The sequence below is a fragment of the Micropterus dolomieu genome, linkage group LG07, assembly GCF_021292245.1.
Source record: "Micropterus dolomieu isolate WLL.071019.BEF.003 ecotype Adirondacks linkage group LG07, ASM2129224v1, whole genome shotgun sequence".
In the NCBI taxonomy this organism is placed as follows: Eukaryota; Metazoa; Chordata; class Actinopteri; order Centrarchiformes; family Centrarchidae; genus Micropterus; species Micropterus dolomieu.
In genome coordinates, this window is record NC_060156.1 from 21,504,065 (window position 1) to 21,526,027 (window position 21,963).

The 21,963-nt window shown below is 42.3% G+C and overlaps 1 protein-coding gene across 2 annotated transcripts in view; it reads right to left on the reverse strand.

Moving 5' to 3' along the window:
* The window catches only part of si:dkey-91i10.2 (uncharacterized protein LOC555224 homolog), a 30,208-nt gene that overhangs the window by 7,584 nt on the left and 661 nt on the right, over positions 1-21,963 (reverse strand). Inside the window, exons 1-5 of one of the 2 annotated variants that reach the window (XM_046053569.1) lie at positions 18,577-18,693; positions 11,517-13,237; positions 4,427-4,622; positions 2,854-3,064; positions 404-993 (exon numbers count right to left, since the gene is read on the reverse strand). In XM_046053569.1, coding sequence (XP_045909525.1) covers positions 404-993; positions 2,854-3,064; positions 4,427-4,622; positions 11,517-13,177 — 2,658 coding nt within the window. In that variant the 5' untranslated portion in view covers positions 13,178-13,237; positions 18,577-18,693. Of the gene's footprint in view, positions 1-403; positions 994-2,853; positions 3,065-4,426; positions 4,623-11,516; positions 13,238-18,576; positions 18,694-21,963 lie in introns of those variants that run through there. The other variant, XM_046053570.1, reaches the window with a different exon arrangement.

Here is a 21,963-nt window from a genome sequence, read left to right on the forward strand (position 1 = left end):
TTTCTCTTTGCTATGGTCCCTCCTATTTTAACTGTTGTGGTAGACATTACTTCTGCTTGACAGTTAGTAAGATTGATTTTGTTGTTGTATTAAAAATTATAATTGTGACAACTGGGATTCTGTCTCTGTGTGTGCTTGTGAGTAAACCTGTGGGTCACATGTGTGAAAAGCCTCCTTACTTAAGAGTACATTATAACTATATACTGTAGGCAGTTGCGCTCTAAAGAAACCATGCCATGTAATGCATTTATAAATATGACCCTGAAGGTAACTTATGTAATACCAGTAGGTGTGCAAAGCTTATAAGAGCATTAAAAATCAGACCACCTTGTTTAAGCCCTTTTTATGTGTGTGCAAGAGCGAGCGAGAGCAGAGAGCGAGAGAGAGAGAGAGAGAGAGTCACCTGGTCAAAAGCCTGGTCGATGCTGTCCTGCAGATGTTCAGTGAATCGGTCGTTAACGTCTATCAGCTCCTGAACGTTACCGAATACCACAGCGAGCTGCTCAGCTGTCAGCAGCCCAGCACTCTGCATGGGGCCATAAAACTCCTCCTTGATGATCCGCAGGTCTTCGCCGTAGCTCGACTCTGTGTTCAGAAACTCCAGGATGGCTTCCTTGCGCTCGGTACGCAACTTGGAGCAACGTTCACACATGCGTTCTCCTCGCTCTTTGGAGGCGCCATCCCTCAGTCCACAGTCTGGACAGGGTCTCTGGGCTTCCCAGGCTCTTAGGGAAGCAGATGGTCTCTTCCAGGTACGGGACAGACCTGGCCCAATGCCGCTGTCCACCCGTTCCACCTCGGCTCCCCGGCTTTTGCGGTAACGACGAGGCTCGCTCTCCTCCTCCTCCCGGTCATCACTAAGCCCCACCACTCCGCTGTCGGCACTCAGACTGCTAATGGTGCTCCAGCGATGCTGCCCGGACCGAGTCACACCCAGACCCGCCTGGCGTTCCTCACCAGGGGGCTCTGAGCGACCACGAATTGCTGCTGGAGCTGGGGAGGGAGGTGATGGTCAGATTTATTAGTGCTCATGATGCACTCTCTACAGTCTTTGTTATTCACATTGCATGGAGGCACACGCATGCACACACACAAAGCATTAATAGCAGCTTCCCTAATGAGCGCCCATTTAATCTGGAGTTGTCATTACTGGTCATGTCAAAATGAAGAAACTATAATTGATATCATCTTTCTCCAATAATTAGATCCCTAACCCTCCAGTCAAGCACTTAACCTTTGTCTGTATGCATGTCAATACTATTGTGCGTGTGTGTGTTTGGAGACAGACAGACTGTATGTGCATGTTTGCTTGGTTGCTAAGGTTTCAAATGTATCATTCAAGCATATGGTTCATTATACAGATTCTATGTTGATTATGTATTAATATTAAACCATTGGTTGATGATTTTGTTTTTGGCACTGAGAAAAAAAATCAATTTCTAGTCAGTATCACTTTTATCCACTGGAAAGAGCAACAAGGTCATCATTAGCATATGCCATATTGACTGACACTCTGTGGACAGCGTCCAGTGCCAAAGAGCTTCTGCTGACAGGGAAGAGCACGCTATTAGCAGGGGAGCTCTGTACGTCTGTGTGTTTGGTGGGGGAGGTGAGGACTGGTTGCAAAGGCCGACATATCCAGAGACCAGCACGACACAGTTGCATAAGAGATGCTGAAACAATGCTTAATCTTTTTTAAATTGAACAGATTGGAAAATGCCAGGCTTGGTTGGAGGTTCATTCACAAATTAGGAAGAGTCACCTTCCCTGATGAGGTGAGGGAGATGTAATAAGGACATGGAGTTCTGTAATTACAGTATCAGTCATAATTACATGTATGAACAGAGTGGGCTGGGTGTAGTTCTTCACAGGAAGGAAGTATCAAGGCATAACCCCTGATACAAAGGGTCAAAGCCTGTTTTTGGACAAATGTGTTTTATTATTAGTTTAGCTAGACACAAGGAGAACCATTCACGTTGTGATAAAAGCTGTCTTTTGTGGCACTGAAGGAGCTTTCTATTCAGATGATGCTATAATGATGTCATCAGGGTTATCCAAGCTTGGAGACTTCACACTTAACAAAAAGCCTGGGTTGCAAACTAGAAGAGTGGAGTTTTAAAAGACCTGAGATAGATTATGGGAAATGGATCCAGCAGTATTGGAGCTTGACCATTCTTTTGTTCATCTGTCTTTTGCCAGCCCCTCAATACTAAATCACTGGAGTACTCTTTAAAACAGATTTAATGAAGTTTGGTAGAAAGTTAGGCTTAAGGACCAAGGAATGATCGATGGCCTTATGAATCACTGTGGTATGGTACCATTTATAAAGCGCACAACCCTTGTGCCATGAGGTGTAGAAACAAAATTCTTTTTTTGTCCAGGAAACAGCTTGTCTGCCACTGTAAATTTTTCATTTTTGTCTGAAAGCGAATCTTCACCAGATTTGTACATAAAACATTTGGCCAAACCAGAGTGTGTTTTTCACATGCCAACTTTTTTCTTAGTGGCTTCCACATTCTTTGCGTGCCTACTTGACATAAAATTCAAATTTCTTGTTGACACATGCACATACTAATGTCCAGCAGTCCTGTAAAATTGGTTGGAATATCACTAATATGTGATGCTTCAGTTACAATTACTGATTCACTTACAATTCTTTAAAACTTAGTTTAACCTTAAGCCAATCAGCATACCTGTCTATGGGGTTTTGATGCAGATTTGAATCCATGTGCAGATAAAAAAATATGTAAACATTTTCTGTTTCTTAAATTACACATTGGTAACTGTAAAAAAAGAAAAGAGGTCAAACACTGTGACAACAAAGAAACAGAAATAGTTGTGTCATGTACTCACCACTGTCTCGGTCTCTGTCACGGTCTCTGCGATGACCGTGGAGTCTGGCGGCGGCAGCGATCTTCATCTCCAATTGTTTGCGCTTGGAGGCGTCGGCTGGCATAGGGTCGCTGTAGTGGGGCCGGAGACGGCACTCGCGCTGGGCCCTCACCGTCTCAGCCAGCTCATAGGCTGCGTCTGAGCTGGAGCGCCTGCAGCCCAGACCGGTGTGCTGCCGGTTGGAAGACACGTGTGACAATCAAATGGTCACGTTGCTATAGCGACAGATGAAAATAGGCAAAACTCTCCGATGAGATAAGGTGAGAATGATGATAATCACAGCTTGTGTATCTGTGTGATGTCCCCATATTCACTGTCATGACATCATTACATAACAAACCTTGGTTATCTCTCTGATCCCAGCTTGCCGAACTGACAAGAATCCAGATTTCATACTGAGACGCAGCACTAATCGTCTGCCAAGTCTTGTAACAGACTCTAAACACAACAAGGCCGCACATCCAAAAATCCGCTCTGATCACAACTTGAAACCACCCAGCCTTAAAGACGAGAGACGTCCCCCGTTTGACAACTAAAAGCAAGTCCTGGCTTGTTCTTTTATTTTTATTTTTTTTGGGTAAAGCGGGGAATTCCCAGACACACTGCAGCGTTCTGCATGGACAAACACTCCTCATGTGGCTTGTAAAATCATTTTATCAAGCCCCTGGGAGTTGACCTAAGGTGGGAAGTTAAAAGGTCATTGCTGTGACACGCAACTCCTCATCCCAGAGGCATCACCCATTTCCATCGCATTTGGTGTTATTGGATTTGCATCAAGGTTTACCTCCACAAATGTTGACAGTTCTCAACTAACAGTTTCACATGACTGAAAGGCACAGAAAGGTTTTCATCACTCTATACCAGAAAACAACATGATATCCAGCCTGCAGCTATCAGGTAAAATGAAGGAGAATAATTCATGTTCCGCTGAATTATCAAATTGCAGCCCTTACTTTGGGAATGCAGAGGCAGGCTCCATTGTGGATTCCGAGCCAAAAATTAAGAAAGAAGCAAACGCACCTCGAAATCTGTTCTCTAAACTACCTACAGCCTCGTAGCATGCAAGCAAGATGTGGCTCCATGTCAGTCGGGCTCTTCTGTTCTGCAGATGCACAGAGAGGAGCACAATGCTAGTTGCAGCTGAGGCTGGTGTCAAGCTGCAGCCAGTCAGTGGAGAGGAGCCATGCAGAGAGCAGGAATAAAATGCTGAGTTACCAGCAGCCAGCTGCTGGAGGAGAGCTTGATCCTCTTTTTTTACTGCATCGTCAGATGTCGAGCTGCTGCTGGAAGATAGAGCGTTGCATGCTCGTTCTTGTCTCAACAAATACCTCTGCATCAGTATGTGTGAGTGATGTGCATGTGGCTATGTGTCGCAGTCCCCTTGCTTGTCCCAGTCATCCTCGAATACCAATAGATCTTTGTGTTTCTGTACACTACGAAGCAACAATGAAAGGTCTCGAGCAAAGACATGCACAGACGACAGACATTTCAAGACAGAAAAAAAAGAGGAAAGAAAATGAAAAAGAATCCTTACGCATTCTCCTGCTTCCTCTCTTCCTCCTCCTCCTGCAGGCGTCTCGTCGCCAGCCTCGGTTCCGCAGGCCGTTGCCGACGTTGCCATGGCAACGGCGGAGGGCTGACAGTCGGTCGAGGGGGCGGTGATGTCACAGCCTCCGTCCCGGTCACCTGACAGCCTGACGGGGGCCTCGGCGGAGATCTCTGCACTGCAGCTGGTAGAGAGATGAGGAGACAGTGGTACAGAGGGAGAGAGAGAAGGGAGAGAGAGATGGGGGAGTGAAAGGGAGGGACAAGGGGAAGAAGAGAAGGCAAGGAGGGAGAGAGTGAAATGAGAGGAAGACAAGGAGGAAAAGGGAAAGGGGAGGAGAGAGGAAGTTAATGAAGAAAAAGGGAAAGTCAAAGGAGTATGCAGGAAATGCAGGGAAGGAGGAGAGAGAGGAGGGTTGAAATTGTAATTCTGGCAGAGCTCCCTTCTCCTTACAGCATCCCTGTCATTCATTCCACCTCATTCTTCCCTCTCCAGCTCACATGCCTCCCTGCTTCTTCTTCTTCCTCCTCCTCCTCCTCCTCCTCCTCCCCCCAAATCAATGCCTCTCCACTCTTCCCAACACCCCACGCTCAACCCCTCCTCATGAGGACAGCAATTAGACACATCAGTGGACATTAACACCTGAACCCCTGGACCACAGGGACACTGCCAGCACACACAACATACACAGATGCACACACTCATAGAGGCATCACACTTTTCCTTCATTCCTTTGTCTGGTAACTGGGGATCCATTTTTGCAACCCACAGCCAGCATGTGGTCTGAGACGCCCCACAAAAGCACACAGGCAATGACACACACACCGTACTACTACACTGAAATGCACACATCCATGAACACAAACCACAAATACATGCCTGCAGGGACCCGTACATGTATTTCTAAGAGCACATAACAAACACAAACAGCAAAGACAAAAAGTCTAAACAAGCAGTGTGCCCAAGGAGTAAGATTCTGACCAAACCCGCACTGTGCGCAGATGCAAACTGGGGACCTTTGTTGCAAGTCATTCCCCATCTCTCTCTCTCCCTCTCTTATTTCCTCTTCTATCTCTTTACAGTTGACTCTTCAATAAAAAGAACAAAAAAGTGTAACAAGTTCATTGCAGTCCAGTAACACCATTTTAATTAATGCTCCATTGATTCATTCTTTTTTGGCCACTTGTAGGGAAGACGATCACCTCAAACACACTTCTGACAAAATAACGCCTTCTGACGTTGCTATGGCAAACATGTTAGCATATAGTAGCTATTTACACATCTGGCAGACACAAAGCAACATAATCAATCATTTGGAGTCATGCTTCTGGCCACCTGATGAATGCAAATTCAATATCTAATTCCTTTTAGCTCTGTTTGGTCTCCTCAAGAGACTGTGTTAATATATTTATATAAATCTAGCAAATAAGATATTGGATGGAATTGGTTATCAGATAATAGTAGTCCAATAAAAATTCATTCAATAAATTTTTTTACTTAATCCCACTTGAAATATTTGCTAAGAGGGGTCTGATTTTTTTAGGGGAAGATTGACTATAAATAATAACAGAACTCTACAGAGGGTATAGTAGTAGCATAAATCGAGTCTCAAAGGCAAATCCCGAGCCAAACAAAGTCTGCAAATTTCTTGCTGCTGTTGTGGAGCTTAATTACTTTGAATGCACGGTATTATTTGAAAGCAACCTAGATGAACATGTAAACCTTTTAATCTACATCTTTCTTCTCTCCTGTGGATTTTGGCAGCTGGACTGTCCAAATATTCAGTTTAGAGAGATTTAAGTGAGTAAATCAAACTAAAACCCTAAAACGGAGGGGACATGCCAACCCCATTCACAATTTCAATGGCCTGCCTGCTGCCTCTGAAAACATTGAGGCTGAACAACAATAAATCAAACCAAAACTGTGAGCTAAAAGAGGCTAAAAAAGAATAATTTGCTGTGGGTTCCTTACTGTAAGCGACCCCTTTCACATTACATGTAGTCATATTGATTAGTTGAGCTTTAAAATGCAGAACATGCAGAAAAATGCACACATCTTTAAATTTAGATATTATTAACAACAGGAACTATCCATGTACAGTATATTGATTTTAGTGAGCTTCACAGCCCAGCAGGCATGAGTGCGAAATATTATATCACTGCAAGAAAGAAAAAAACCTTGCAACAGCAATTTTAGAGTTTATTATAGTTTTAATCAAATTAAAAGGTGATTGCGGTTCTTTATCAGCTCAGCAGTTTTACTAGGCCCAGGGGTCAAAACTCATAATAAAGTCTCAACCAATGTCTGACTCTCAGAATAAAAGAAAGGCTGTAAATCGCTGAAATATTGCCCCCCCCCCCCCAATTGGTGTATGTAACAAGAGAGCAGGATGTCTCAGGAGCACGTAGGGTGTTGATCGTGGCAAGGATAGATGGTTTTTATTCAAAAGCAGCTAATCTCCTCTTTCCTGTTCTTTCTCTTGTTTCTTGTCATGTCCACAGTATTATTAGAAACTATTCTTATTATTTGTTTTAAATAGTACAGAAGCATGTTGCATTCAACAAAGAAAAAAAATGTAGACATCTTATCCCCTAATTATGAGAAGATATGTTATAATTACGAGATGAATATTAGTTTGTTGTAAAACCGTTACCTATAAACCTTCTATAAAGTCTTCTAGCAATATTAACTTATAGCCACTGCACTAGAAGTATCAAGCTGATAACTTAAATTTCTGTAGCTGTGCAGTGGATCTTCTGAGCAAAGCAGTGGCCATGAGTGGCACCTTTCAATTGTCTCATAATTACTACATCCCGATCGTTTTTGTTTTCCATCCATCCATCCATCGTCAACCGCTTATCCTGCGTACAGGGTCGCGGCGGGCTGGAGCCAATCCCAGCTGACATCTGGTGAAAGGCGGGGTACACCCTGGACACGTCGCCAGTCCATCGCGCCATCCATTTGGTGAATGCAATGTGCTTCCTTAAAATAGGGCTGTAATCTAATTTTGTTGGAAATGTTGGAAATTAGGGAAAATCTAATCATCAGAAACAACTCAAGTTGATGTCTTCATATTGCTTGTTTTGTCTGACCAACAGCCAAACATTCAAGTTACATTGATATAAAACCATGATATAATATCATCAAATCCCATTTCGGAAGCAGGAACCACAGAATGCGTTTGCTTATTAAATTACTTAAACAATTAACTGACTACTGTTAATCTAATAATCAATTAATTGTTCCAGCATAATTTTAACCCCTGCTATGGTATGCAGTTGCAGTTCACTTTGGCCTGTTACGTATCCTCAGATATCCCTATGGCCACTTAACATGCAGTCTCATTATTCTAATGGTTCTTACATAACTGTCTTTTCTTAGCTCCGTCCCTCCCAAACCAGTTAAACTGAGCTCTTTCTGGACACATCATAACAATGATTTGGCAAAATTCCTTTGATGCTCTGTGGCACTTGCACACACTTTAACGAGCACACACACGTTTTGCATATTAAACTACAGCAAACCTTGGCAACCTGTACCATTTTATATTACACATGTAATCATAGCAGATGAAAGGTATCTAAATGTCTAAATTAAACTAGTGCCAGGGTGGAAAAAGGCAGATATAATTAATATAGTTTTGAGGACGCAGCTCTGAAGCGTCCAATCGGTTTTCCCTTGGACAAACTGTCATTAAAAGATTTTCCTTCGCAGTCGTAGTCGTAGCTGTCACACTGCAGATGATGCATGGAAAGTAATAACCTGCAGCTCAATTTATCGGGAAACGACTGTATGTGATAAATCACTACTCAACACAGAACCATGTGACGCTGAAACTGGTTGTCATTTCCAGTGATGCATATATCACTCCAATGAATTCAATATATTTATGAATGTGTGCATCTAATAGAGACAATGAATTATTAGTAGTAGTAAAAAAAAGTTAGATACAGTGCCTCCCTCTACATGCTACTGGTGTATTTTTACTGGAGTATACAATTAACTCAAAAGTGCTGGTTTAATGCTTCACTCCATTTCTATAAAAGCTTCCCAGGTGTAATAAAATGAATATTACTGTAATAATACAACTAGAGCTGTGTTATGCTCTGTATGCAAGTTTGGCTGCATACACTTAAACAGATGTATTGGTGGAAGTCAAATACCTCAGGGTGCAGAGATCACACAGAATATTGTCATGTTTAATTAATAAATCTCCAAGTATTAAAACATTCACAGAGCCGCAAGTCAAATTAAAAACACATGAAGAGAGTACAGTGTGTTGCCTTGTGGGTGCTTTTTGAACATAAAAGATGAATCCACTTGGGATAAACAATGTTGAACGTGAGCTGCTTGAGCTGTCAATGGGCTCTATAAGAGGACTGGAGAAATGATAAGTCCGACTAGTCCATTGCAAGACAATTAATTAATGAACAATTTTAATAATCTAATAAATACACTCTGGTTTGAGCTTGAATTTGCTTGTTTTATATCAGTGCAAATGTGTTTTTAACTATGTTAGCAGCATGGCTCCACGGCCCTAGAGATGGCAATGCCAGTCAGTTGGCCATTTTGTTGTATGTTGATTTCAACTCTGTTGATCTCCAGATTTCCCTCACTATCACTATTGGATGGCCATAGAATTAGGTTCAGACATACATGTCCCCCTCAGGATTAATTGTAATAACTTTGGTGATCCTCTGACTTTTCCTCTAGGGTGCTGAGATCAAAATTTGAAATTTTCCAATACTTTGGCTTATGACCAAATACCAATAAAAAACTACTGACACTCCCATTACAAACTGTACTTTGTGTCCAGTGCTTATTTGCAAATGTTAGCACGCTAACACGCTAAACTACTAAGATGGTAAAAATGTTAAATGTTTAGCCTAATACCTGCTTAGCATCAGCATGTTGGCATTATAAGTACAGTACATGTAAGTACAGCCTCACACATCTGCTAGCATGGCTGTAGACTATTAATCTTGTAATAGCGTTGATCTGATAAAACAAGCAATGTAAAAACATCACATTGGGCATTTTCACCTTTTTACAGGTTATGTAGATTCATTGTAAAAATAACCTTTAGTTGCACCCCAACTGCACTTTCACTTATTGAACTATAGGCTACTGTATACAGAAAGACACACACACAGCAGTTATTTTTCTGTTGTCTTCATGCAGTGGAGCTTCAGACATCCATCATCACTGCTAGCAGTGCAGACAAAGGCGTGAGAGTGGAGAATCCTGACAGGCAGGGAAAGAGAGCGTCTATATCTCTCATCAATCGCAGCCCGCAGCCCGCAGCCCTCAGGGGGGTGGAGTTTATATTGTTCAACCTTATCAAGTAGCTCCTCTGTGTTTAGGGTCTAATATTTACATTGCATGAGGCCTGGACCCAAATGGCACCATAGTGCTGTACTACACACCCTCCTCTTGTTTGTCCTTGATCAGAATGAACCACAGTGGAGTGAAGCCTGCATTTATTTAGCCAACAGCTGACACTGAGAGAGAGTCTGTAGGGACGGTGCCAGTCTTCCAGTCTGTCATGCTTTATGCCAGCCTCCCTCCCACAGTTTCGTCTGCAGAGCCAACCCTGTTAGCTCCGACAGCTGTTATCACAATAACTGAGATAAATCGATAACACATGTGGGCTCACACAGATGGACTCGCACACCCAGTACAGCGTTCAGGCACAGCAAAGCACACACAAAGAAGTGTTCTCACATACACTTCACTGACAAACACACCTCTGCTGCTGAAAGCTGCCTTGGGGCTCAGAAGATGTACACAACAGGATCTAATTTTACTATCAAACAGATTAGCTGGATTTAAAAACAATATGCTTATTGGACAACTCTCGGGTCTCATTGCAGGTATAGTGCAGCAAAAACAAGATAAAAAAATTCTTTGTTCTCATTTGTCTACGTGGAGCTGGTTTGTATTCAAAGGACTTTCACAACTCCACTTTGATCTTGGCAGTGGTGCAAGAAGTAGTCAGATTCTTTGCACAAGTAAGAGCAGCAATGCTACAGTGTAAATAGTATATGTCAGCTGACAACTAACAAGAAATAACAGCACAGAAATATCAAAGGTATATTTCAAGTCATTTAGAAATAGTGTTGTTATGACAGAGGTTGTCCACCAGACAGCACTGTACATGTAAATGTCCCACTCATATGTATACATGTTGGTTATAATAACAAAATTTAAGGGATCCTTGTGTGAAAGTGTGTGTTCATGTTATGTTTTTATAAGAAAAAAGAGAAAATAAGCTGATAAATCTTTACTGGATTTTAAAATACTCTACAGTACTATCGATAACGATCTTGGCCTCAAAAATCCAGTGTTGGTTGGTCACTTAGTTGGTATGTTTGGATGGCAGGAGTCACATCAGTTTTTACAACTCAACAAAGAAAATCCATGAACTGCAAGACTGCACTACAAATCAAACTTAATGACCAGAGCCCACTTCTGCAAGCCCACTGCAACCCACCACCAAGAGTCACTTGCTTCAAGTTAATATTTTAGTGTTCATCACGTAACAATAAACTCAAGCCATTAATTTACCACAGTGGCAGCTGGCTAGCTTAGCTGTTAAACATCTGGAGTGTCTGTTACCACTGATGCATTAACTTTTAAAATTGTAGCTTGAGCAAATTTTTTCTACTGTATGTACAGTTTGGAAAGTTTAAGTCATAAAATACATCATAAAAAAAATGAAAAAATGTGTACTTAAGTAGAGTGCTTGAGCAGCACTCACACACATCTTATGTGTCTATGGGTCAGAGCTGTTTTCTTCTTTTAGATCAAGTCCATGTCAAGTCTCAAGTCTACAGACTTTGCCACTGAATGGTGCTTCTATTATATAAATATGATATAATGAGTGCCTTTACTTCTCAAGTCCAAAAGTATGCTCAACAAAATTACTTACATAAAAGTTTGAATGCAGCTCTTTTTACATCGGATGGACTATTTTAACATTGTAGTATTTTCATGTAAGGATCTGAATACTTCTGACAATATTAAACACACATACACCCCACTCATTCCTCTCCTCATGCCCCGCTCCCAAACTAACCTCTTCTTAATGAGGTCCAGTGCAGAGCCGATGAGGCCATCCTTCATCTTGTAGATTTTGGCTCCGTAGCTGGACAGGTCTGTCCCCTCCAGTAGGAGTGCTGGGCAGCAGCTAGAGGGCCGTTCCCCGTTCTCCCTGCTAGGCGGGAAGGGAACTGACCCAGTTGGTTCCAGACTGCTCCTCCTACGCCTGCTGCTCCCATCATCCTGCCCTGCAGCGGAGGCTTTCTCCTGGGCTGTGCTGGCCAGGGGCTGCAGGGGTAAACGTGGAGACGGGCCCATGCGGATGGGAGAGAATGAGCTGGCCAAGGAATTGGGAGCTACAGTGCAGTTACTGCTCACATTGTTACCTGGAGGTTTCTCTGAGGAGGTGACAGTCTGCGGGGCTTCACCACTGTTGCCTGTCCTTTCACTTTTGCTTATTTCTCCTTCCACCTCCTCAGAGTCTTGCTGCTCTCTGTTTCCTCCACTGGAGCTTGACTGAGGGACAGTCCGATCAGAAGTTGGCATCTTACTGTCTGACGTTGCTGGTTCTTGTGGCAAGTCAGCCTCAGGTTTTCCAGATACCACAGAACCTGCTGTGGACACTCTCTGTCCTCCCTCTTTCTGTCTCATTCTCTTAAACTCCTCAAATGTGGGGATATGTAGGCGTCCTACTGGAGCTCTGCAGCGTTCAGATGCAGAATCTGATCTACTCCTGTTACCTGCAATGTTGTCTGTTGTGTAGGATGTCTTAACCACTTCTGGGCTGGATGGGGAGCTGTGGAGAGCCAGGTTGGGGCTGCTGTTCTGCCGCCGGAGCTGTAAGCGCCTCAGGACCTCCTGTTTGATCTCCTCTGGGCTGGTGATGCGCATTGTGCACAGCAGCCTGGACCCAGCACCTGTTGAATTCACATGATGCACACCCTCCCGTTCGATGGGTACAGCACCCAGGTTCACCTGAGGCCGCAATGGAAGGGGCTTCAGAGGCTCAACTGATGACCTTGCACTCTGGAGGCGGAGTTTCTCCCTCAAGCCTTTCCTTGCATCACATTCGTCGACGCCACCTGGAAACAGCAACTGAGGGAAGAGTGGTAGGTCCTTCCTGGACTGTCCATGTCGAGGGTAAATTGCCAGGCTTTCTGGGTTGGGTACCTGTCCATGGGCCCCCACCACAGATCCATCTGGAGGCCCTCTGCACCAGTGGCTAGTCGAAGTATAGCGTAAAATAAACTCACTATCCACGCTCCTGTAGGGGGCAGCACTGAATGCGCACAGGCCAGAATCTGCTACAGCGTTCCAGTTGAGGTTCTCCATACTCCTGTAAGGCCTGCTGACGTAGCTTCCTGTGTGGATGCAGGAGTCCGGAGCGAGCCCCTGACCTGGCGTCGCCCCCAGAGGCCCATGCCTGCTGGAACAGTACCTTAGCCCCAAGTTAGTTAGCAAGGTGCTGCTGTTGCACCTGGCCATGAGTGGGTAGTGAGGCCCCTGGAAGCCTGGGTAGTGAGGGACGCTGGATCTGTGTTGGGGGAAGGAGGACAAGGGGTCGGGGGCCAGGGGGAGGTTGGCGATGCAGGGCTCCATGTCTATGATGAGGCCGAGGGGAGAGGCGCAGCCAGCAGGAGAGCCCGTTGAGGAGGTGGAGGGGTAGTCACATAGTGGTGGAGGCTTTATGTCTGGCATGGCTGTGGGCTGAGAGAGCAGCCCTCAGACGCACAGTCAGCAGGTACAAAGACTTGCAGCCTGCAGGGACGAAGAAAGAATGTATGACGATAAGATCAGATACATAAAGAGGACAATATACGTAGACAATAACTGAGTCTGTCTTGCATCCTTTTATTCTGTGTTTGTGGTCCTGTTCTTTTTTTTGTTCTTTTAGTATCAGTGTAGAGAAAACTGTAACTGTAATTACGGCAGCATCAATATCACAATAAAATATTAACTTTTGTACTACGTATTTCCAATGTCCAGTCAATATTGTACATTCATGTCTGTATTGTATGAAAATTAATAGCAGGCCGTTAAAACTTGCTTGGCTTGAGCTCTGAAATCCGTCACCAGTATCAACTCTTCATCTATTTGCAGTCAATATTACATTACTGTGGCATGGTAATATAGTTTACATGCAAACATCATTGATGATGTCACACAAGTCCAAAAACCTTAACTTGTATAACATTACATACATCACCTAGGGTTGGATTATCTGATCCTGAATCTGAATATCTGAGAGACTGGAGTAATGGAAACTAAGCAAAAATAGTAATTCTGCTAACTAAAGCTGGGAAATGATCCAAAATGACTTTTGATGGGATCATATTGTGATGATATAATCATATCATGTTATTGGTATCCGTTTCTAAACGAATGGTTGCAAGCAAATAGTGATTCAAAATTGACAAAATGACTTCATACCAAATAACACTGGCATGATGTTCACTGCATTAAACATCAAATTATTTTATATGTAACTTTGTGTACATTTGCCATATACTGGTAATATTGTGATAGTGATTTCAATACCACCTTGCTCTGGCCATGTGACCAATCTGTCAGTGGTCTTCAGCCATGGGGACGAAAGCACAGTCCACACACCCATATTGGAACATTGAATAACCACAGCTCTGAAGCGTGGTTCCTTCACCCAGAATAATCACATTCATTTGATATAAATGTCTCCCTGTGTACCCCCTTGGGCTTTTTCTTTTTTCTTTCTCTGCAGCAAGAATAATAATACAGGGATTATTGCCTTGCTTGTCAGGCTATTAAAACATGTGATAGAGAGACAGATACAGAGAGACAGACAGTGGAGGAGGGAGAAAAAAAGAAGAAAGCCCTAGTAAAAGAGACAAAGATGAGACAGAGAGAGGAAATGAGTGTGACGCTAAGAAAAAGCAGTAAACTGAGGGGACAGTAATGAAGATAACTGCTCGTCTGTCCGCTGGCGGCCGGCTCTGCTCTTTCCTTCTGATTAATCAGACAGCAGTTGTAGATTAGCCAGGAGCCGAGAGAGAGCTGGCAAGACGGTTCTGGGTATACTGCAGCTCTTTCTCTCTCTCTCTGTAATGAGTACAAATAGCATGTCGACCGCCCAACCCCAACGCCTGTCATCTGTATCTCATATTCTGTCTACATCACGGTCAGCAGCGCAGGGTTACGGGCTGTGATTATGACTATGATTATGAAACAGGGACTTAGAGGGCTCATGCATTAGGTGAATAATAAAACCCAAATCATCTTTAGACTCCAACACTGCCTAATGCCAAAGCACGAACAGGCCACCATGCTTCTCCACATCATCAGTAGGCCAAATAGAGAAATCTCGATTCCTCACACGGTTGGAGGTAAGCAAGGCTGTGATCAGAGTTAATCTGTTACCTCCAACATAACAAGCACTGGCGGTTTCCCTCACATCTCATTTGGTGGCTGTTCACGGAATTCACTGAAACACAGGGTTTTCTCATTTTCAATGAACAGGCTGAAGATAGTTTAGATTTTTGCCATTGTCAACAAATCACATGAAATGACTAAACCCAACAATGAACTAAGTGACTAACAAGTACTGTCTGTGCATGATGATGCTTCATTACCATGAACACACACACTCTAGTTTATTTTAACTCAATCCCACATACATGGTCCTTACAAACAGACTAACGCTCTGTTGGTTTTTCTTCATGTAGAATGTAGAATAACGCCAGGCTTAGTCTTTAATTATACCTATTGATGGAGTTACGATTTGTATGACTTTTATAATTATTTACTTTACTTACTTTCTTATTCTACAGTATATTGATATATGTTGTTACATCATTTTCAAGAAAATCCTCTGAGAAACTATTTAGAAGTACAAAAAACAAATAGAAGTGTCAGTTTTTGTTTAATCTAGTGAATTAAATACCTGAAAAAAATCAGTGTTCATCATCATATTTATGCAAACATATACCCTGACTATGAGTCTTCAGCCATGCTTGCAGCTCTGTGAGGCTGTATTACATCTGTGCTTATGACGCTGTGCGTTCAAAACAATGTGTGCACAGTATCACACAGTACACATAAAATATTATGCCTGACTAAATAATGGCTTTTAATACGCTTTTTTCCTTTGCTCTGCCTAAGAGTGCCTAAAGAATGTTTTCATTTCTATGATCAGTTTTTTCATCTTGAAGACCACCTTAAGGTTTCCCTGAGTTACTGCATAGGAAACTGACTGCACACTTGACCTCTACATTCCTTTTCCTATTATCCTGTTTGGCAGACACAATATATGTGTGTGTATGTATAGTTTTGATTGGAGGGAAAGTGCTGATATGTGGAATTTGGGTTTAATTAACAGGAGCGTGTGTGTCTGAATAGCAGGCAACATGCTGCTCAGCATGCCTCTGCCTCTCTCCCTCTCTCTGCCTTTCTCTGGTTGAATTACTGCCAGTATAAAGGCTCTCTGGAGGTCTGCACTTTCTCTGCTCCCTCTGTCACTGGAGCTAACTGAGAAATAACTCATCCCTAACAGCAGGACAGTAAATCAGCCACAATGTCCCAGCATGCACAGGGGCAGGTTTCTTCAGATATGATGGCAGAGTGCGTGAAGAGGACAGCATTAAAATGAGGAAATAAATAATTTATGTGATCGGATTCAAACCTCTAAGATGGTGCATTATGGAGTCCTTACATTTTAAATTATGTGACCAAAAGTGTATGGGTACCTCTGTTTTGTGTACTTGGTCCGGACTGTTTTTTCATGGTTTAGCCATGCTTAAGACTTTGCACTACGGCATACTATCTTTTGTATTATATTTGTATATATTTTGTATTCATCCTAATGTCATATTTCACATATTTCCTGTTTCAACATGGCAATGCCCCATGCACAAAGCTGGATCCATAAAGAAATGGTTTTACCAGTTTGATGTGGAAGAACTTGACTGGCATGCACAGACCCCTGGCTTAAACCCCATCCAGCACCTTTGGGAAGAACTGGAACACTAACTGGAAGCTCCCAACATCAGTGTTCGACCTCACTAATGCTCTTATGACTAAACAGGAGCAAATCCTTGCAACCACAATCTGGTGCAAAGCCTGAAACCAGAAGAGTGGAGGCTGATATAGCAGCAGATTAATGGCCATGGTTTTGGAAAGAGATGAACAATCACGTAATGCATTGGTGTAATTTTGTTTTGGCTATGTTTTGTATTTTGGCTAAACAAGAATAACAAAAGCCGATTATTTCATCTACTAGTACAAATCAATGTTGATTCTAGTGCTGCGGAATACAATATGTCTTGAAGGCTGACTGTAATATTAAATGACTTGCTAATGCATTATTTTTGTATTGTACTGGATCATTCAATGTAATTCACTATAAAATTCTGAAATACATGGGATTGGCTGGTTTCCGGAGTGTTTTAAAAAAAAACAAAAAAAACATCTGCAGTATTTCAGATATTTTTGTTGGTGAGACGATGCAGTTTTTTCACCACCACAATACAGAAATGGATGAGCATGAATATTTTACAAAACTAATCAAGACTTAGGGCACATTCAGACCAGGAAAGTCCGCTAGTTCACTTGCTCTGGTTTTGGACCAAATACAATGTTGATTTTCTTGTTTGGTGCAGTTTGCTTTCACACCAGGCCATTCCATTACCCATAATTACATAAAAAAAGGCAAACAGTGCATTTGTTTCCAGATTTGTCTGTAATATGAGGTAGTTATCAGTGTAATTAAAGACACAATCTGCATTGACTACGAGAGCCTGTTAACCCCAAAAAAGGCACAGTGCTTTCTGCAATTGGGTCGCATCGAGGTCGGGCCACATTCACACCTTAAACAAACCGTCTAAGAGCTTGTTTGGAACCGGACCGAGAACACATCGAAGCAAACAAGACAGGTGTGAATACACCCTTACTTTACGGGCCAACATGATTTAATTTTGCACTTGTTAAGCAACATCTTCGGACAATAGGTTGTCCTGAGTAGAGGACAATTGTTCCCAACCTTGGCCCACAGGTCCCCAGATAAATCTGAGGCATCAAAAGATAGAAGTCAAAAAACGAAACACGAGTATAGTTTTCTTCTGACTTGTCTCAAATGTTTGTCTTTTTCATGTGAAAAAGTGAGGTGAGGTCATGTAGACAGTGTTCCATGAGTTTTATGCATAGACTGTATATCATAAAAAGTTGAAAGCGTAAAACTCCCAAATAAACAGCTTAAAGTGTGTTTAGAGAGCTACAGTGCAACTGCTTAGCGATTTGTATTCACTTTAAGGGATGACAAGCCTTAAAAGGTCAGTGGTCAAATGTTGTCCACTTTACAGCCATATGAGTGGAGAAAGAGAACCGAATTGGGACTGAAGCCACTTCAGCCAATCGTTGCTGAGATCCGGTGTTGGGCAGTAGCGCCGTTAGTTTAACTACATTTCTCAGTAGCTTGGTGGTAGCGTCGCTATTTTCTGAATCAAATAGCTTTTCAGTAACTAAGCTCTTTTGTTGGCAGAGTAGTGCGGTAGCTTCCACACATGCTACATTTTCCATATATATATATACACACATACACACACACAAAATTATATTTAAAAAATTAAAAGTAGCTTTGATGTAACTAAGCTACTTTTGCCACGTTGCTGTAGTTTAGCTTGCTACATTTCACTGGGGGTTAGCTTCTGTGTAGTGAAGCTTAATTTAATGTAGAGTAGCTAGTAGCTTAGCTCACTACATTTTCCAAGTAGCTTGCCCAACACTGCTGAGATCTGACTTGCTTAGGCATAACCTTACAATAAAAGTTATTTTTATAACAAAACAGAAATATGGTTTTGGTTGAATTTCTATATATTGTGGCAGGTCATTCTGCCATAAGGCTCTACTGTTATTGTATAATTCTGTATGTGTTCATCACATCATACATACTGTTATATGTGAGTCAGTGTTTATTTTGCTATCGGCACATCTGCCCTCCTCTCTGACAGGGCAGAGGTTACCTATGAGCAAGCCATGTTGCAGAGATCAGGTCTGGAAACAAATCCTCCTGTTGCAGCCAGCAGTTCCTGCAGCTGCTGGCAGTGTGCTGTCTGATCTTCTAAACTTACCCCATTTTAATCAATCTTCTCTCCTCCTACAGATCACTGGCTCAGCTCCCAAAGTGCCCGACTTTCTCGTCTCAGAACAGCGATCTGTCTGGAGTTTCCACTGAGCCAGACAGACGTGGCCCTGAGCAACAAGTAAAGACAGAGAAAGAGAAGAAAAAGCAAATCAATCAATGAGCTGGTTTTTCTAAACATAACAAAACTACCACTGTGGAGATGATCCCTCTGCCAAGTGATGCTGCTTTTCACTCTGCTAAGGAGAGAGACCCACAGAGCAACAGAGACTTGAGGCTTGAATAGCAGATGTATCCTGATACTGTAAAACAAACCGTGTCCTCTTTTCGGAGATTGAATTAGATGAGTCAATTACATAATTAGTGTTTCTCTGTCATGAGAGAGTAGCAGATTACATGCACCATGCCAAGAGCTTGCATATAGTGTCTCTCTCTGTGTGTGTGTGTGTGTGTGTGTGTGTGTGTGTGTGTGTGTGTGTGTGTGTGTGTGTGTGTGTGTGTGTGTGTGTGTGTGTGTGTGTGTGTGTGTGTGTGTGTTGAAAACAGCCTGCGGTCAGTTATTCTATGTTATATTTCCAAGCAACAAGATTTCTATTAACAACAGTTTTTCTTTATAGTGAATATAATGATCATGTTTCAGTAACAGTTATGGCTAAGAGAGGAAAGAAATACAGGTGGTGGACCACAGAGGAAAATCAGTTTTAAGGTATATCTAGTGCAACTGCACCTTTTAAATAAACAATAAAGGAAACAAAAAATACATTAAATTAGAGAACAGAATATAATAAAAATACACCTGGTGCAATATGTGTTTTGGGCTTTGTCCTTGTCAAAGAAATGATAAATTACATTTTTTAAAATGAAAGAAAAATAAAGAATGAAATTATCATTAAATAAAGAAATATACTCATTGCTGCTAATACATAAATAAAACTAAACAAATCTGGTGCAAAGAGGAAAAAAAGGAATAAATGAAACAGCAGCAGCTGAAAAACACCATTTAAATAAACAGCTGGTTCCTCAAAATACTGTAAATAAGAAAACACTATGGAATGAATGACATCAACACGTTAAAATATCTAGTTTCAAAATGTCAACTTAAAAAACATAAGCAGTGAGGTTAATGACACAAATTCCAGACATAACTACACAGCAGACATGAATGTAATGTAGGCCAGCAGGCCTAAAATAAAACAAAAGAGACTGAACTGTGCATTACAGAAACAGCTCGGATCAAAGACCCAAATCAGACTGGGAAACACGGCTCTGCAGGAATGATGAATAATCAGCTCACAAAAAGACAAACAAAAGAGTGACCCCACCTCGTCTTTAATCACGGCTGCTCCACTAAACCCTGCATCCATCACTTCAACATCTTCAGCCACACGATGAGAAACTAAATGTTGTCATTCAAAGCTCAGGTCACATGTTCTCTGACGTTAACACAAACATCTCCCTTCCCCTCCCCTCCGCCTGCGGGATACTGGGATGGAGAGTGCTGTGGCTGCGTCATCTAAAGTTATGACAGGTGGCTGTCACTTAGAAATGAACTCCCTACTCCTCCATCTCCTCCATCCCTGGAGTGCTGGATGATTGACAAGGCTTCCAGTGGATCCTCCCTTCTTTCCCATGCAGGATCCAGCTCCTCCATTGCAAAAATGATCCAACTTACTTCATCCACCTTTTGTTTGTGACCAGATCTGTTGATTTGAAACAGATTGAGATGAAACAGACTCTGAATTAGCTCAGATCTGTATCTTCAGCTCCACTTTGCACACTGGGAGACTTCTCTCAGCCGTCTTGCTCCCAGAATAACCTCGCTCCGATGATCCCACTGAAACTGTTAGGCTTTTCAGAGAGGGAATGAGAAATTGGCTATCAGCACTGACTGAAGTGACCCATTTATTTATTTGATTTTTTCTCTTTTTATCCGGCAAGCGTTTAAATCACTGAGCCAATTCCCTGCCGTTCCAGCCCGTTTCATTCATCCTCTCCTTACGGGCGCTTCAGAACCTCCTGAACTATGCTATGTTACTGAGCAGACTGTGCAGACAGTCTTATTACTGATCTGTGTGTGTGGCTCTGTGTGCACTGCAGGCTGAATGCCTTTCAGATCCTATGTAGTGGAAGAAAAGGTGATAATAATGTGCTCCATTTTTTGACACCTCCATTGTTCCCTACAGACATGCAGACTCACACCTCCTTCTGTCTGGTCCAGCCGTGGTGTCTGTGTGAGTGCGCAAGTGTGTGCGTGTGTGTGAGAGAAAGAGAGAGAGTGAGAGAGAGCGAGTGAAAGAGAGACTTTGGCAATCTCTCAGCCTCACACTTCTCATTAGTTGTATCTCATGAAGAGGTCATCACTTCATCTTGATAAATATATATTATTTCACACTGTGGTTCCATTAAAACAGATATTTTAAAAAGAAGTAAACAAATCTGCTCTCTGTCACAAGAATCACTCCTGCATCCACAAACACCCAGATCAACAAGGGAAAATAGCGACTAAAAGTAAAGAATCCAGGCAGTAGATAGGTAGACTCAATTCATGTGCAGCTGTACATATTGTCGACTTAAAAAAACATACTCCTAAACATCATCATCATTATTATTATTAAGAATGTCTCTATTTTGATTTGGAGGCAGCACAGCACAACTCTGCTTCCACTGAATTAAGGCCCTTTCAGACACAACATGACAACGGCACCACTACACTCTGAAACCCATTATTTTCAAAGGCCAGCTAAGATGACTTTTCGCTGCGTCGAACAAAGCGGTCAAATCTAATCACATAGCTAATCTGAACAAACTGGAGCTTATGTCGAGGGGATGGTTAGCAATATGACACAATAATGACGATAGAATCTCTGACACAGTGTGAACAAAAACTGAACATATTACGTTTTACAAAAATGTACATATTGCACGGCTGTTGTAGTGGTTGGTACTCTTGTAACTCAGGGTATATGAGAATACGCCATAATATTTCATTTACAACTTACAGAAAACAAATGCCTAAAAGAACTAAAGAACTTGGTGTCTGTAAAATTAGAACAGGAAGTCTGAGGTAACAATATTTAAAAATACCCATAAAACTGCCATAGCATGAATATGTTCACCTCCCATCAATGTGTGCTGCGGCTCAGCAGGTGTCTGAATCTGAAACTCTGTGCTGTATGTGAATGAAAGGCAGGCTAACGTTAGCACAGCTGGAAGGCACAGCAGGAGTGTGACAGACTTGACAGCGCTCACCTTGAGGCCAAGAGTAGAGAGGACACACAGTCAGACAAACTGAGACGTCCGCACACTAAGCCAAATATATTTAAATGTGTCTTTTTACCTCTGTTTTGGCCCCCTATCCACACTGGCTGGTGTTTTT